At 37.5% G+C, this 17,603-nt stretch overlaps 1 protein-coding gene across 2 annotated transcripts in view; it reads right to left on the minus strand.

Annotated features, from left to right (window-relative positions):
- Positions 1-17,603, minus strand: part of UBE3C (ubiquitin protein ligase E3C) — a 79,777-nt gene that overhangs the window by 18,050 nt on the left and 44,124 nt on the right. For both annotated transcript variants that reach the window (XM_080338975.1, XM_080338976.1), the window contains exons 18-19: positions 15,010-15,257; positions 1,534-1,746 (exon numbers count right to left, since the gene is read on the minus strand). In XM_080338975.1, the coding sequence (XP_080195101.1) occupies positions 1,534-1,746; positions 15,010-15,257 (461 nt within the window). The remainder of the gene's footprint in view (positions 1-1,533; positions 1,747-15,009; positions 15,258-17,603) is intronic.

The raw sequence follows: 17,603 nt of genomic DNA on the forward strand, positions 1-17,603 counted from the left end.
AATTATTATGCGATCCAGGTTTTAGGATCTTCCAAAATCACAGAATCACAGAATGTCAGGGATTGGAAGGGACCTCGAAAGCTCATCCAGTCCAATCCCCCTGCCGGAGCAGGAACACCCAGATGAGGTTACACAGGAAGATGTCCAGGCGGGTTTGAATGTCTCCAGAGAAGGAGACTACACAACCCCCCTGGGCAGCCTGGTCCAGGCTCTGTCACCCTCACTGAGAAGAAGTTTCTTCTCAAAGTGGAACCTCTTGTGTTCCAGTTTGTACCCATTTACCCCTGTCCTACCATTAGTTGTCACCAGAAGAGCCTGGCTCCATCCTCCTGACACTCACCCTTTATATATTTGTAAACATTAATAAGGTCACCCCTCAGTCTCCTCTTCTCCAAGCTAAAGATGACAGGAAATTGATGACAGAAAAGATAAAGTCTGAGCCTGATGCTGTTAAAGCAGAAATCTCCTGCATTAGCCTTGCTATAATCCCAGCAGCAGCAGAGAACTCCAGCTTATCATTTCCAGAAGCAGCTGCTGCTCCAGTGAGATGTGCCCGGCCCAGGTTCTCCGACCAACAGGCAAACCCAAGAGGACTGCTCACCCCCGGCTAGAGTGTCTGCATCCTCCACAAGAAACAAGGCTGAATTTGGATGCTGCTGTATGTCACTATATGGTCAGATCTACTTTTTAATCCAATTATTCAATACCATCATCAAGTGTAAGTAGGTCATAAGTAGTACACAATTTTAAGTCCTCAAAACCAAAAGAAGCAGCATGACAGGAGACTTTAACTAAGGAGGTTCATTAACTTTTCAAGCTCTAGTGACATCACTTTTCTACTATGAGCCTAAGTGAACTTTAGAACTCACAACAGAGCAAATAAAAGCCATAAACAATTTATACAGTACAGTCACATTTAAAAAACCTAATTAACTGGCCCTATCTAACTGCTTTTCTCTCATCTGACTCACCTGGTGTCTCAGCCTCTTAAAAAAAAAGAAGAAAAAAATAAAATAGGATTTAAAAAAATTAAGGTCTAATTTCAGGCCCTCTACTTTGAAAAGTACAGCTAAAGGAGACAACACTTATCTCACAATGAAGCGTCACTATTGCTTAAAAGTATACTGTTTTCTAACTCTGATTCCAAAACCAGGCAGTTCTTCTATAGTTTACATATCATCCTTTATAATTAATTGAGGTGTAATCAAAGAAGCAACATAAAATATTTCGTTCAAGAAATTCTCTCAACCAACAGAAAGTTTCATGTATCACTGTTAGGAAATGGTCACTAGAGTTTCCTACCTAAAAGAGCTGACATTTAAATCACTATCAAAAGTTTGCTGGGTTTAAGCACAAGACTAGTTATTGTCTACTCCAAATACTGAGTCCAAATCCCGATGACGCTTCACAACAAACAGCATTTGTAAGAGTTTTTCCTTATAATTTTCAAATTAAAAAAAATAATTAGTGGGTATAGTAATGATTCATCAGTCATTAAAAGGAGAAGGAAAAACAATCTAAAGCCATTCTTACCTGTGCTTCCCCAAGGTCATTATTTACCACCGTGAAGTTTAGTCCAAGTTCTTCTACATCTCCTTCATAGCTCTTGAGAAAAAGCAAATTTTTGTACATTTCGGGATCTAACGAAGCTAAATGATGGATGTCAACATCAGCACTTGTCCCCAGTAATTTGGAGAGGAAAAAACTAGCAAATGGCAGCTCCACCAGCATATTTTCATAAAGAGCCTGAAAAACAAAATCATTAAAAGCACATTAGCTTTTCTTGTTGTACATCCAGGAATTCTGAAAGCTATTGTGTGTTTCTCATTTTTTTTGGTAATTCCTTCTTAATTTGGTACCTAAACAGGATCTTCCGGCATGGCAATAGCCCAGACATTGCATGAATGTAAAATATTCAACACAAGTTTGAAATTTGAATATCCTCGTGAAATGCCAAGCTCCAAAATCTTACAAATTAATTATTTTGCAATTTAAAAGGTAAACTCACTTGCTTATCCGTCATTAACCTTCTTGTTAATGAGATGAGAGCACACAGGAGGTGTATTGATTGCACAGATTAGCAAATTTGGCTTTTCTTGCCCAAGGACAATGCAATTGTATCAAGAATGGCTTCCAAAAAAGTGAGCATCTGTACCTCCAGTAGCATTATCATAAACAATATTTTTCCACTTTTATCAATTGCTCGACGTAAAATAGTCTGGCCCTTAAAAATAACTATGTAAGGCCAGCACATTTCAAACTAATCCAAATAAACTACTTCTCTTGCATATTTTTGGTGAATTCTACTGCTTAACAGCATGAAACCGTCTTAATTTCCAAGCTGGGAGTTTATCAGTTATGCCTGTATCATATGGCCAATCCTTCCTATGCCTGTTACACTTCTCAAGAGATAACTGAACTGAAAATGAGCTTGACCTGAATATGCAGCACTCATGAAAAGTAGATTTTTATTGTAAACTGAGAGTTTATTCGAAAACTTTAAAAAATGCACAAAACGCCAGCAATACCACTTTTAGTTGATCTACTGTGTGAGCATATGGCAATGGAACATAAAGCAACTTTGCATATTTTCCATACAATAAGTAACAACGTCTTGTTGATGGGAAGAAGAAGGTACTTCTGGTAGCTCTGAAAAGCAGCAGAGATGGAAACTCCAGAGCTAGAAAGAAAAAGCATCACAACATTTTGGGAAATTGCACATGAATAAAGGAAAAATAGAAGATGATTGCCTTTAAAAAGCCATTCCCAAAGCAGGCTGCCTGTGCAGAGCCTCTCTCGTCATCTGGTTTGTTTGCTACATCAGCACGTCAAACAATGAGAACCAAATCTTTACGGTGTCATTAATATCACTGCCAGGCTGATCAGAAAAAGCATCATCACTGTAACACCATTGTTTGCTCCCTTTTACTCTCCAAGAGCCGTGGTTTGGTGTTACTTAATTCCTCCATAATCTGCTGCAAACTTAGAAAAGGAAGCACAACGAGCGCAAAAGGAAAAAGGAATAAATGAAGCTGTAACCACTCAATGATATTCCAACAAAGGCGTTAAGAAAAACATACACAATTCCTTAAACTTTTGAAAAAACAATTCTATGAGGTGAGTTAGACCTTGCAGAAAAAAGCGAGAATAACGAGTTCAAAGCCAAAGGGTGCATTATATTTAGAGCTATATGATTTATTCAAGGTGTAGAAGTCGAAATCCTCATTTGTATAGTCGACTTTAAAAGCAAACTAGAGGGATAAATCATTAATTTGCAATGTATAAGGTCAGTGTTTGCTGTTCCTGCATTAGTAACAATAAAGCCATTGTAATTCCTTAAATATATCAAAGCTACCCGAATTTAAAATGGAATTCCATCTATGACTCATAAAATGTAAATGCAGAGCTGTAATTTTTTACACAAGGCAGGTTTAAGCCTTTAGAGCATTTAATATACAAGGACTAATAAATGATAGCACTAAAAACTATGATCACATCAGCTAAATGGATTATAAATTAAATTTCCATAATGTATGCAACTGAAATACAAATGTAGACATAAATCAAGGTATTTTCTAAACACAGGTTAATTACACAAATTCAAAACCTGTCTATTTTTTATGCAAAATAATCCACTTAGCATTTTTCAAACTGGTCTTAAGTCTTAGCCACTTGCAACACTTGATCCTAGAAGCCTATCAATAATTCCCTGTCAGGAAAAAACAGCAATAGGTATATTGAAGAAACCTGTACGTTATTTTTCAAGTGTCTGTCTTTTATGAGTGTTTATTGCTAGAAATTGTGCCAAAATGATTTGAAATAAAAAGGATTAATTATAGTAGAAGCTTTTTAATATAAGTGAGTGCAGCTGCAATGCAATTAATGCAAATTGTGACGCTATCAGGAAAATAAATGTGAACAACATCACTGGCTATTTCTGTTTGCTGCCAAATAACTTCAGTAATTTACTACATTAAGAATCAATAAAAAAATAATGCATTTCAAATGCATCACTATTAATCTTCAGGTAGTTCCAAAGCGAACATTTATAACTTCATCTAAAAACTATATAAAGCATTTTTAAAGAAACTAAATTGTGCAACTTGAGAATAACTTTAATTACTCCTTCTATTAGCTAAGTGATTGCAATGTTAAAAACAAAGTATTTTTGGAAAGAAGACAAAGAGTGGTGTTTTAATTAGTTTGAAAGTCAAGCTGTCCTAATAAAGTTTAATAAAAAAAATGCACTCAAACTCTGGTAAATCATTATAAACTTTTTGTTTCAGAGGTAAATTACACCATTCCAGCTCCAGCATTGTGTGGAGATGCTGCAAAATGCTGCGTACAATTGAATATGATTAAATAAACCGAAACTTTAATTTTCAGTTTCAATGTAACCTCCCAGTTTTTCAGTCACCAGAAACTGACCAAACCACCACCAAAGATGTGATTCCACCCATTCCTGCCAGAGCGGTGAATTAAGTCTGCCTGCCGATCCAACTGGGTTTGTTTGCAAGTAATTACATAGTACAATTTCCATGAGCATTACAACATGCTGAATAAGGTTCAAATTTTGCAGATCATTTGCATTGTGCTTTGTTTGGGGTGTCAGGTTTTGGGTTTGGGGGGTGGGTTGGTACTGGTGGACACAGCACAGACACTGTTTGAAGTTGAGTCGTCTTCTGAATCAGAATCGGGTGCCGCTCACAGCCATGGCTGAAACTGGGTAGGAACAGCAAGACCATTTGTTTCAACGGGTGCACAACCTTAACGCTGCCAGTTGCTCAAAGTCCACTCTGATGAGTATTTTTCTTCCTGCAGCTCATCTAATGGCCAAAAGGGGAGATTAACTCCATTCCTTTTTTCCTTAGTGAATTGCCTTGGGGAGCTGTAAGTTACCTGATTTGAAGCTTAGTTTTCTGCCTGTTTTGCTCCCTGAACTGGCCTTCTGCAACATCAACATGAAGGAGGCAGGAGCCCAGCATCAGTGACAGGCATGGGACTGGTGACCACCTCTTGCCGAGGTAACCAGCTGTCAGATTCACCAGCTGCAATATGAAGCTGCCTCGTTAGAATGCACTTATATATGTACTTAAATACACCCTAAGGTCATGATCTCCCCACAGGAGGAGTCCTCTTTTTCCCTCCAGCAGCCAATTGGCAACAATGCTGACAGAAGAAACCAGCTTTCTCCTGGAGGCGACTTCTTCTGTTTGACTGTAAGTCAGAAGTTCCTGTTCATACTCTGCTTCAAGAGATTGAAGCCAGCAAGTTTAACCAATATATATTTTAAAACTAAATCTCTTCTCAGACTACAAGTACTCTCACCCTTCGGCAAGTTTCCTTTAACTCTCATGGTTGTTACCTATGGGAGCGATACCATTCGACGATGAATTCTGAGAGTTCACATTCCCAACTTTCCTATCCAACGAGCCTCTTACTTGACTTCATTATCTCTATGCTACAGTCCCATAAACTGCAACTGACATATATAAATCAATAAAAATTCCAGATTGGAAGTCAAGAAAGGAGCAATTGGTGGTCAAATATAACATTAGGGGCAACCTCATTCATGTTTATAAATACATTAAGGGTGAGTGTCAGGAGGATGGAGCCAGGCTCTTCTCGGTGACAACCAGTGATAGGACAAGGGGCAATGGGTACCAACTGGAACACAAGGGGTTCCATTTAAATTTGAGAAGAAACTTCTTCACGGTGAGGGTGCCAGAGCCTGGCCCAGGCTGCCCAGGGGGGTTGTGGAGTCTCCTTCTCTGCAGACATTGAAACTCGCCTGAACACCTTCCTGTGTAACCTCATCTGGGTGTTCGTGCTCTGGCGGGGAAATTGGACGAGATGATCTTTTGAGGTTCCTTCTAATCCCAAACATTCTGTGATTCGACTTGTGGTTTCTAACATTTGGGGCAGAGGGAGAAAAAAACAAACACCTTAACAAAGCCTATACACCTCTGCCTCCTCGAAAGGCTGGAATTCCACTCTCAGTAAAAGGGCAGTTTGCAGACGCAAGCTTGGGGCAAGAGGTAAGTCCAGCCTAAGCACAGACAGTGCTGGCCACACCAAGGACAACCACATCGGTGCTGTAATGCTCAGAGGGTGACGCATTCCCAGCAGCTAAAAGGTTATGTCTGCTGAAAGGGCCGACCTGGATTTCCCAGCGCTATTTCAAACTCACGTAGGTTAGGGATGCTCTTTAGGTAAGGTTAGGACATCTCTGGATAACCACTGAAATTTTAAAAAGCTTCTGAAACAACTAAACACAACAAAAAGCAAACAAACAAATTGGTTTTTCAGTAATGTTATTTTGGCTACTCTTCACCCAGTGTTTTCCCAATTATCTGAAGATGCCTTGGTGGCTTTTTTCCCCTCCAAAAAATGGTTAAAATAAGTTATTTTTCTGGTTAGAAGACCAAGAACAATTATTTCACTATGGAAGAGGCAGGATTCAGTACACGGAACTTTATACACCTCCCCCTCTGTGTGTGAATGCCTGCGGAACACACCAGAATGTTAAAAACAAGCAAAATAGCAGAAAGCCTACTGTACTTAGTACATTTTGACTTTACACACAAAGCACACAGTCCAAAGTCTATGTTTCTCTTCTAAATAATATTAGCCAGTTGTGATCACAGTCTAGTTCAATTATAATTGATTGCAACATGGACAAGCTAGCAAAGCCTTTCTCAGTTCAGTGACACAGGTCACAGCTCGGTCTTCTAAAGTGAAAATTATTATGTTCAGATACTTCTATAAATACTGAATGCATTCATTAAACACCTGTGATGTGGGGGAACGTGGAATGGTTCTTTAAGGCAACCGACTTTCAGAATAAAGGCATGCAAATAGTGGTTTCAATATACTACAGAAGGAAGATCTCAGCTGGAAGGACAGCTGTATATAGCACCTAGTAATAAAGCAAGAAAAATTACAGAGGACTTTTTTTTCCTGTTTTCAACATTATAAGAATAATATCTGACTGGGACTACACACAGTAACTATCCCTGGAGGTGTTTAAAAGGCATATAGATGAGCTTCTTAGGGACATGGTTTAGTGCTAGAGTTAGGTTATAGTTGAACTCGATGATCCTGAGGGTCTCTTCCAACTGAAATGATTCTCTGATTCTGTTCCATGATTCTATCATAATATTGTTTAAGCACTACATGGTCACACAACTTACAGCTCAGGTATGACCCCAAGGTTTAGGAAACAGCTCTTCAAAAATAAAAGATTTTGCACCATGTTTTAAAACTGGACAAAATTTAAGTTAGGTCATTTCAGACAAACTAGCTATTTATAGCAGAGCTTACATGAGCATTACAACATGCTGAATAAGGTTCAAATTGTGTGAACAAATACACAGATAAACACAGATAAACCTCCCTGACTGTGAGGCAGCTTTAGCGCCTTTACTCGCACTTTCAGGTCCACAATTAATTCTCTCATTTATTATTTCAACTAAAATATTTTTTTAAAAAAATAGTGAATCAGTTATCGCTCCTACTTCCCATTAATGGTTTACAACACAGAACTGTATTTTAAAACCTAAACAATGCTAAAGTCGTAGCCCAGAAAGACACACAGCTTATGGGCTGAGGCACTAAATGATGGTTTAAATTCCGCTGTTTCCCTAATCAGCCCCCAAGACCATAACCCTTTCTATTTCAGTCATTTTAAACAATTACTATTAAATAATACTTAGCACTTACAGAGTGCAATAGATCTTCAAAGCTATACAGAACCATCAATAAAAATGATAGAAAAATAGCTAAACCATTAGAACTTCCTTCTACCTTATTATTTATATCCTAGAAATATCTCATGGCACTCACAATGCCTTTGGGGCCAGAAAAGCCTTTTATACCCTAATGAAAAAGATAAAACTGAAAATATAAGTTAGATTAAAATGAGCTCATATTTTTGAAGCATATTCAAAGTTAGTATTTAGTAATTTTAAGATAAAATAATTACTTACAGATATACTAATAAGGAGTTTTAAAGTGAGAAAAACATTATATTGTTTCTAACATCAATATGACAAAATAAAACTAATTCTCTCAGGTGTGTGTCACAATGCACTGTGTCAGCTACCTGGGAGCTTTAAGCCACTGGTTTGCAGTTCTCTGAGCTCTACAGTAGCAGAGACCTCTAGATGCATTTGTATCATGGTAATAATGGAAAATCTGGTGCATTATCTTCCCTGTATGATTGCAAAAATTCATAGTGCACTTTTTGTTCAAATACTGGATGCCTTTTCTGTCTTTTAAAAAAGTAGGAGCCCAAATTTCCGCAGCTCGATGCCTGTAATTAGGCTTCCAAGAGAGCTTTATTAACAACCCTTGTGGATCTACTAGTATCCTCAGAATCTTCTTAGGGTTTGTTTTTTTTTTTTCAGAAAATATAAAGTCTTTTGTAATTGGTTTTACTTCCCACTTGCTGGGAATTTGAAGGTCAGTAACTACAAGTTCACGGACATTCCAGAGACTTGGGGTAGCAAGACTCAGATGCGAAGGGTTTGCAAAACGCCAAATGTGCTGCAGTGTCAATACCTGATCGCAGACACAAAACAAACTCGTGAACACATTACCATAAAAATGCAGGTCTCCACTTCAAAAGGCTCCATTGGAGAATATCAAGTATAATGACCTTGAGTTCATTTTTAATTTAAAAATGGAAAGTCATACGAGTATTTTGTTCTAAGAATTCAGGGCATATTTAATTTTATTACAAGCATTTTTATTACCAAAACAGAGTGTTTCAGAAATGCTGGTACTTGCAGAAAACCATTATTTCATCAGCTTGATACATTGACAGTTTTCATAGGAACAGTTATCTCTGTAACTTATGCTGTATATATAATATAAATTGCTACCGATGTCATTTAGAGGGTTTTGATGGGAGAGGGAAATACTAAATGTCATCCAGTGCAACCCGTGGATGCACTTGATAACTGACAGTTATCATTCACCACTGAAGTTCCAGTAAAAGCTTAACAGATTTTTCTTGTCTCATATTTAAACATAATTTAGTAAGAACTGAAGATAAAAGGAAGACATTTCCTCCTTATTTAAGTTCTAATCTTCTGAAAAACTGAAACATTTACTACTAAATAACTAACCTCTGGATATGCTTCTAAGATAAATCTGTATCTTAATAGCAGTGAAACTAGTCATTTCTGAAGACAGCTCAAATGGAATAAAGAATTTCAGTAAATATTCCAAGCCTAATTGATTGAAATGGACGTAGGTGTTCCCAGCTGTGAAAAAAGATCAGGATACCATTACCACACACTCTAACTGTTTATTTATTCCCTGTCTAGGAACCTGATTTAGAGGCAATAAAATGCAATCAGTACACAAACCAGAAGCAGGAATCATCTGCTAATGGAACTTTTAACTGAGGAGTGACCACTGACATGAGGTAATTCTTTCCATGCAGAACTCCTTGCAGGGACCTCTATGCACTTTATCACAGTAAACAATCACTAACATATGCATTAAAGAAAATTTAAATACATTATGACTCAATAAATATCACAATCCATCAATACACACTTTTCTTTCTTAAAGATTTAGAGTTAAAATAGCACATTTCAGTAGTCTTTTAGTGCTAGACATATATTTACAAGGTTAGTACTAACGTAGCTATTTGTAATCAAAAGATAATTGGTTATGTTAAATGAACCAGTACACAAAGGAATTGTCAAGCTAAATAACCGTGTCAGAAAATAGATTCAGATTCGTTTACATCTACATTCATAAATCATGAAATAACTTCCATAAGGTATCCATTTCCCTCTCTTATGACTGTGTTTCTGCACTGTAAATGTATAAGTAAAAGCACATGCCACTTTACATAGTAAATTCCTGTTTTGATTCCATTTCAGGTGATTCAGGATTTTCTGAGACAATTGATCGGCTAACTTGCTTTTAAACAAAACGCTGAGTTTACAAAATCACATACAGGGTTACTGAAATTAATAAAACAAAATGTTTATACAAATTACCTCCTCTTTGTATCAGTATTACTAATTCCATACCTACCTTTCTAGGTAGTAGCAGTATCAATCGTGGCTTCAGCACAAATCAATTGAGAGTGTACCGATTTAAGCCAAGCCAAAGTGGATCTTAATTAAATGGACAATAAGCAAATGGAAAGGGTAGCCTAACATTCAGAAGAAGGAAAAAAACCCCACCACCCTTAAACACACGGAGAACAGAGGAAGAGCAACAGCACAATGCTTGACGCACCATCCCATCAAACACAAAACCTGGTACACGAAACCCAGTTGTTCTCATTGTGGAGTCTTCTTGCCTTTGTTTTCTCTCTAAAAACTTTTGGCGCACAAAGGGCACACAAATATGTTACTAGAAACATCTGCCTGAAGGTTTTAACTCTGTATGTTCAGCTTATTAATGATTTAAGAGTTCAGGATCTGATCCAGATCTTGCCGTGAAAGATTTCCACTGACTCCATCCACTTTAGACAAGGCCCCAGCATGATCAAGAACTAATTTAGTTTTCCTGCAATATGGATACTGCGGACTTACAATCGTACCTTCCAACCAGGAAAAATCTCTCACACAACACATGATCTGTCACAGATCTATTCAGAGTTACAAAGAGTAACCACAAGGCACATTCTCTAAGATATAGAAAATAATCTAATCAATAATTAGTAATTAATAATGGTCCCACATTTACTACTACGGTAATAAAATTTGTATTTGATCTACTATTACCCCTCTAATGTTTAATTTAAGCAAAAGACATATTTTATAACTTTTTTCAATTATATATATTTAATAACATTCAGATATGTGCGCAGAACAGTTTATCTCTTAAATCACTGTAGTAACCTACAAAATGTCATATGAAAATAAACAACTTAAACCTCCAGCAATATAATATCCACCAGGCCATGCAAATTACTGACCTCCTATATAACATTACATATTAATGATCAAAGTCTAAACACAGATTGTCTCATCTATCCATCATCAATATTCTGCTAAAATTTCAAATGAACACATTATTTTTGCTCATTCCTTGCTGCTTTGTCTATCAGTGTTCTTTATGTGGATCCACAGTGGACTCAGTTCAAAGCAACAATTCCAAACATCACACTTTATGCTGCCCTCCAAACCATTGAAGAAGTTAAGGCTTGGCAAAATAAATCTAAAGCTTTTCAGAAAAATCCAGTGTCTTCCATGGACTGCAGATTCTATTGCTTAGAAAAAGAAACCTGATACTATTTTTCAAAGATAGTGCATATGCACTTCAACAACATGAAAATGTGTCTCACTAGTGCTGTTCAATATGCTGGAATAAGAGAAAAGAAATGGAGATGGTAGAATTCAGTACAGCCAAAGATGCTGAGTGTATTAGACAAAAATCTCTAGTGTCGGAAAGAATCACTGTTAAAGGTACAAAGACAACCACTGCAAAACATAATATATGCAAGAACTAGCAAGTTTATGTCAAAAAGGAAGAAGAGGAATTAATAAAAATTATAATTCTAATTTTTCTGTAGACTTCCTGCCATATTCTTAACCTAATGTTGATACTTCATGTAGTTTAAGTAAATTATCATAATAATTAGCTACCTGATGTCAAATCATTCCAAATGCAAAGAACGTCCTTTTACACATCATCTGTCACATTAACATCATTAAAAAACACAAGCTGGAAACGAGAAAGATAATACAGTACACAAGACTGAGTTCAGGTCTGAACTAGGTGAAGTTCAGATTTTTAATTCCGTATCTGTCACTGCTCCACTGATCCCTGTTTCTATTGAAACGGTAAACCAGGGTTTCCCTCTTCCCAGGTTTGCAGCAGACCATTCAAGCACAGAGAAAATCCTCATTTAAGATTCTCAGGTGTCGCTTCCAAACTCCCCTCTCTGGCTATGTCGCTTGAAGTTTTGGCAGCCTGTCAAAGTAGCACCTTCTGTGTTCTCCTGAGCCAAATCCACTACATTGCCCTAAGATGCAGCTGAGAAGTCTGCACGTGGAAAGATTTTTAACTCTGTCAGAACTAATATTGCTTGTACTAAGGAAGTTAAATCAAATTGGGTGCCTCCCTACAGCCCAATCCTACCATGAGAGCAAAAGGATTACAGAATCACAGGCTGGTTGGGGTTGGAAGGGACCTCTGGAGATCATCCAGTCCAACCCACCTGATAAAGCAGGTTCACCAGAGCAGATCACACAGGAAGGTGTCCAGGTGGGTTTGAATGTCTCCAGAGAAGGAGACTCCACAGCCTCTCTGGGCAGCCCGTTCCAGGGCTCTGGCACCTCCAAGTAAAGAACTTTTTCCTCATATTCAGACAGAACCTCCTGTGTTTCAGTCTGTGCCCACTGCCCATCAGATTACAATGTCCCATCCACACTTCTGGGACACCACATAGGACAAGACAACTTTACAGAGAGGACAACAAAGAGAATGTGTGGCTAGAACACCTCTGTCTGAACATTCCCCCGGCCTAGGACACCCTCAGCTCTCAAGCACAGCCTGGGACTCACAAAGTCACCACTGAGCTTCCACTGGGAGCAACTGCAAGGCTGGAGTTCCAAATCCCCAGCGGTGGGAGATAGCTGCCCAAGGTGTGACACTGAGCTGGGCTTTCACTTTTAAGACAAAGAAAAACGCTTAAAAGGCAACAATATTAAAACAATATTTACATTACAGAATGAAGTCACTGGAAGTTGAGAAATGCAAACTTTTTAAGTGTTTGCGTAGCTGTTGTTTAAGCAAACTACTGTCTGCCTTTTTCTTTTTTAAGAATTATTTCCGAAAACATATGCAATTACATGATCACATGGTATTCTTTTACAGGACCTTTTGCTCAGTGATCAGTAAAAGGTGCATGGACAGCGATGCAGTTTGTATAGTATATAGAGTTCAATTGCTTCACAAACTACAAAAATACACCCCAAATAGCCAATAATTTATCTAAGGTTAAAGTAATTTAAATGTTTAGACACATGATTTTTAAAGATAAATTTTAATTTTTCAGGTGTTTCTACTTCTGAACTAACAACTAACACAGAAGATGTCAAGCGGTTAGAAACTTCCTGATGAGAAGAAAAACTGAATTAGATATAAATCTGTGGTACTGAAAAGTTAAATACACTTGCGTATTAGTATGAAATGGTTACCAAGAGACAGAGAATTTCTATAAATTATTATATTTTAATGTATTTGTTTTCTGATAGCACTGAAACATCTTACGTGAGAGATTTTGGTGGCAGTGCTCTTTACATGCTGGTTTCCACAAATAAGAAATTGCTGCGGATGCCTGATTGCTTCCTTTGCATTATATCTATTCTGTTTACAAAGGGGCTTTTAATAATCCACTATTGCTCTTAAATAGCCTTGTGCAAAGCATCAAATGGACACATTTTTGAAAACAGGTGAGTGAGTATTCAGTAACTTAAGCAAGATCACAACACTGGCAGGTTTTGAATAGCATGGTCGTGCCTTATCTTTCTGTTTAATTCATCAAGTCTCTAAATACAGTACTAAAAAGGTGTCTGTGCACCTGGGTAGGGGTAATTATTAAATAACACTGTCAGTTCTTACCTTATGTAAACATACTGCAAATACAAAAACAATTTATGCTTTCAAAATGTTAAATAATAGAACCTTTGATTTTAAAAAGTCCAAACCAAAACTATACTTGTAGCACTCTATGGGAGATAAAACACACTTTGCAACTTCTGTCTTTATGCTAATATTTGAAAACCAATTACATAAGTCAGTGTGTTGTTTAGACAGAGGAAATTAAAGATTTGATATTGCAATCTTTGTTTGAAAAAAATGTTTCAAACTTCCCCTCAATGAATGAGCCCTGCCCCATTCCTAGATAAACACGAAACATTTCTAGAGTGAAGTAACTTCCTCATAATACCACAGCACAATTTGCTCCCCTACTCCAAAAATCAACAGGTGCAGAAAGAAAATGAAGCCTTGGATACGTAACACAGGTCATAATTACAAACCATTGTATTACTATTGAACTGAACCCATCTCCTATTAAGAGCAGCAACATCCTCCCAAGATTCTTTTGTTTAAATGGCTGATTTTAAATTTTCATTATTTAACAAGTTTTGACATTGCAATAGCTATGATGCATTAGCAGAGAATTTACTTATGAAGTGGCAGTTTAAATCAGCTGATTGGCAGCTCTAAAGAACCACGCTCTGTTTCAACAACTCAGGTTTGCCAACATTTGTTTGTAATCCAAACTTTGTTTCACAATTATAAGTTTTACAAAAACAATTTCAAGGGCTTAGAAGGAAACAGCCTCAGTATGAAACATGACCATTAAAAAAATGAATTTAAGGAATGTTTTTAATGGTTTCTCTCTTTTTTTCTTGTTTTTCCTCCTCATCATTTTTCATCTCGCTCAACAAGTGTGTGTTGGTCTTTGAATGTTCACAACACCAAAATACCAAGCACTAAAGCTCAAGAAAGATACAAAATGTATGAAAAAACAAGCAGAATAAATGAAAGTTAATTTGCACCTGGCTCATAAGTATGGTAAATGCTCATGGGAAATTTTAAATGCTAGCAAGAATTGTACCTCATGCAATTAGAAACTGTTTGTTTCTGAAAACATTAATTCCATTTATTCCAAATGGTGAAAATGTAACTGCAGTTGAATTCCAGAGTAGTTCTACTGGTTGCAATCAACAGAACCTTAAGGGAGAGGATAAACACAGAAGCAGACATGCACACACTGCTCATTTGGCAGTCAGGGTATCTCAGATTCTCTGTATTTCTTAATTACGTAACTTATTGAAATGAACCAGAAATTTAAGTGATCTGTGGAAAAAATGCTCAGATTGAACATGTGAACGTTATTTTTCCTTAACTCTATAAAATATTTTTTCCCATCTACCCTTATCTAAAAAGAGAAAACGAACAAACAAACCCTACTGAATAATTTCAATACTGCTACAGCTTTATATCACACAACACTGGTTTTACCTTTCCAAGCATTCTTCCAAGAAAGTAGTAATGTCGGGCGTAAGAGTCTCCAACGAGCATCTGTGCAGCAGGGTTGGGGTAAAGAAGTCCCTCATTGGTGGTCTTAAAAAATCCCTGGTTAGGGTTAAATCCTGATTTAAGCAGTTCATTCAGAAATTCTCTGAAAATTCCACCACCATCAATACCAGCTTCATCAAGACCATGTGCATTGAGTAAGTGAACACGAATGCGCTTTTTTAGGTCAGGTTCTGCAGAGAAAGGAGAGAGACAAACTCATATACAACTGTCTGCTTGAATTTTGTTTGGATAAAACCACATGTAACTACATATATAGATGTATCCACATTAATTTTATATTTAAAAAAAATGAACTAGTAAATAGTACGGTAGCAAAAAATTCTATTACAGGCTTGAATTTTGGGATATTTAGTATGTGAAACTCACTCTGTACAAAGGGTCTTGCCTTCCCTACACTGTTAGGGGAATCAAAAAAACCCTACCAAATATTTTAAGAGGCCTAAGAATAATTCGAAAATTCTTTTTATGTAAGACATTGTGAATGCAAGGTTCAACTTTCTCCTGTCTGAAGGAACCGTCAATAAGCACTGCACTCACTTTGAGGGGTGATTGTTAAGCTACACCATTACCTAATATTCTTCGAAATGGAACTTAATATTGACTCATTGCTATGTCATGTTATTCCAGAGAGCAAGGTGTGGTAAAGATGGACACGTTCTGCAGCATGTTCTGTGTGTTTCATAGAAGGCTGCTACTTGAGAGAGCAAGCAGTCGTTAGCCCTTGAGCCATGTCCACGTAAGAGGGAAGGAATTCCTTTCTGTTCTAGTCACTGAAGATCTAATCAAATACACAGCTTTTATTTGAACCCTTGCATTGACTAAACTTGCATCCCAGCAAAGCAATCAGTAATAATAACAGTTAAATCTTCTACTGCTCCTCTGCACACAAATGCACACAGACTAAGGATGGGCAGCTGATGTTCAGGAACAAATCTGCAGCAACTTGTAGCAACAGAATTTCTCCTGAACCACAGAGTGTTGCACTTGCACTCTCATTCGCAAACGCCTCTACATCTACTGGTAACTTGCCAGTCTCTTCACAAGTTTCACACTTAGATTTTCTAAAAAATTACCCACTAGTTCTTCATTTGACTGAAATGCTCTCCTGCATAAGAATTCTGCTGGCCGGAAATACAGGATGGCCATTTTTAGCCCCAGGCACTGCAACACGTCCACTATCTCAACCTCATCTCTACTCAAAACAAGAGAACATGTGTGCACCAGCAGGAGGGAGTCTCAAGCACACAGGGATGCTTTGCCTGGAGACTCCTGAGATATTGAGCATTAAAGCTTTTATATATGGAAAATGTTGGTTTAGTGCTTTTTGGAGCCTTATAAAGAAAATCAGTTATTTGACTCTTCCTCCATGCATTGACAACCAGTTTTATAACAAGGAGGGGAAAATGGTCCTAAAACAAAGTCACGTGTCAAAACAGGTGATCAGGTAGAAGTGGACTCCAAGTTAGTGCAACCTCTGAAAAATAGTTCCATTTTATGACTCATACCTCTAGAATGTAACTTAATTGTTAACTGGAATCCACTAGAGGCTATTATGGAATGTGCTGAAAATTTCAGCTACAGGGAAGGAAAAAATTAGGAGAAGTTTGCACATTTTAAAGCATATGACAACCAAATAAAAATTTAAACCCACAGGAACCAATCTAGTACATTTCTGCTGTTCCAAGGCTGTTTTCTTAATGATCTCAGGTAATGTACTATGGAAACATCAACTCTGAACAGCTTTCTTGTCAGGGCCAGTGGACAAACTGGACGCCTCTTCCAAATGAACGTTCTTTGCCCTCTCCTGATCAATTCTAGGACCTCATCTGTCATCTGTTCAATTTCCCAGACTGATTTTAATCAATTCAGTCTGTAGTCTTGAAATTGTCTCACATGATTTTCAGGAATACATCTCAGAATACTGGCATTTTTAAAAAGGTCCAACCTTCTAAATTAGTCTTCACTGATGCTCAATAACAGTAGTGCTGCAGTGGTACAGTACCAGATGGCACTGTATGTGTATGTGAGTGTATATGTGCGTGTATACATGGTGCATTGTACACACATGCAGAACAACAGACTTTCTGTCTTCAATGGCCAACTAGCACTGTGGCTTCTCTGTACTTCTAAATGAGACGTAAATCTTCACTGAGAGATCACTCTACTTCCAATCACTTGCTACAAGCTTATTGGGTTCTCCCTTGTCACCTTTTTATGAGTCATTTTCTTCCCAAGGAAAGGCTGCAAACATTACCTGGAACTATGTACTTCTATAAGCAGATACATTTTGAAGTGATATAAAAGCTCTTTTTGCTGAACAGAAAGCTTGACAGAATCATAGAACAGTTCAGCTTGGACGAGATCTCATATGGTTCAAAAATCCCACACTGGAAAGCAAGGCCAATTTCCAAGTCAGACCAGGATGCTCGGTGCCTCCGTCCTTTTAAGTTCTCCAATGATAGAGATTTCACCACCTCTCTGAACAGTGCATTTCAGTGCTTAGTAAGTCTTATATA

This window comes from Nesoenas mayeri, assembly GCF_963082525.1.
Source record: "Nesoenas mayeri genome assembly, chromosome: 2".
Classification (NCBI taxonomy): Eukaryota; Metazoa; Chordata; class Aves; order Columbiformes; family Columbidae; genus Nesoenas; species Nesoenas mayeri.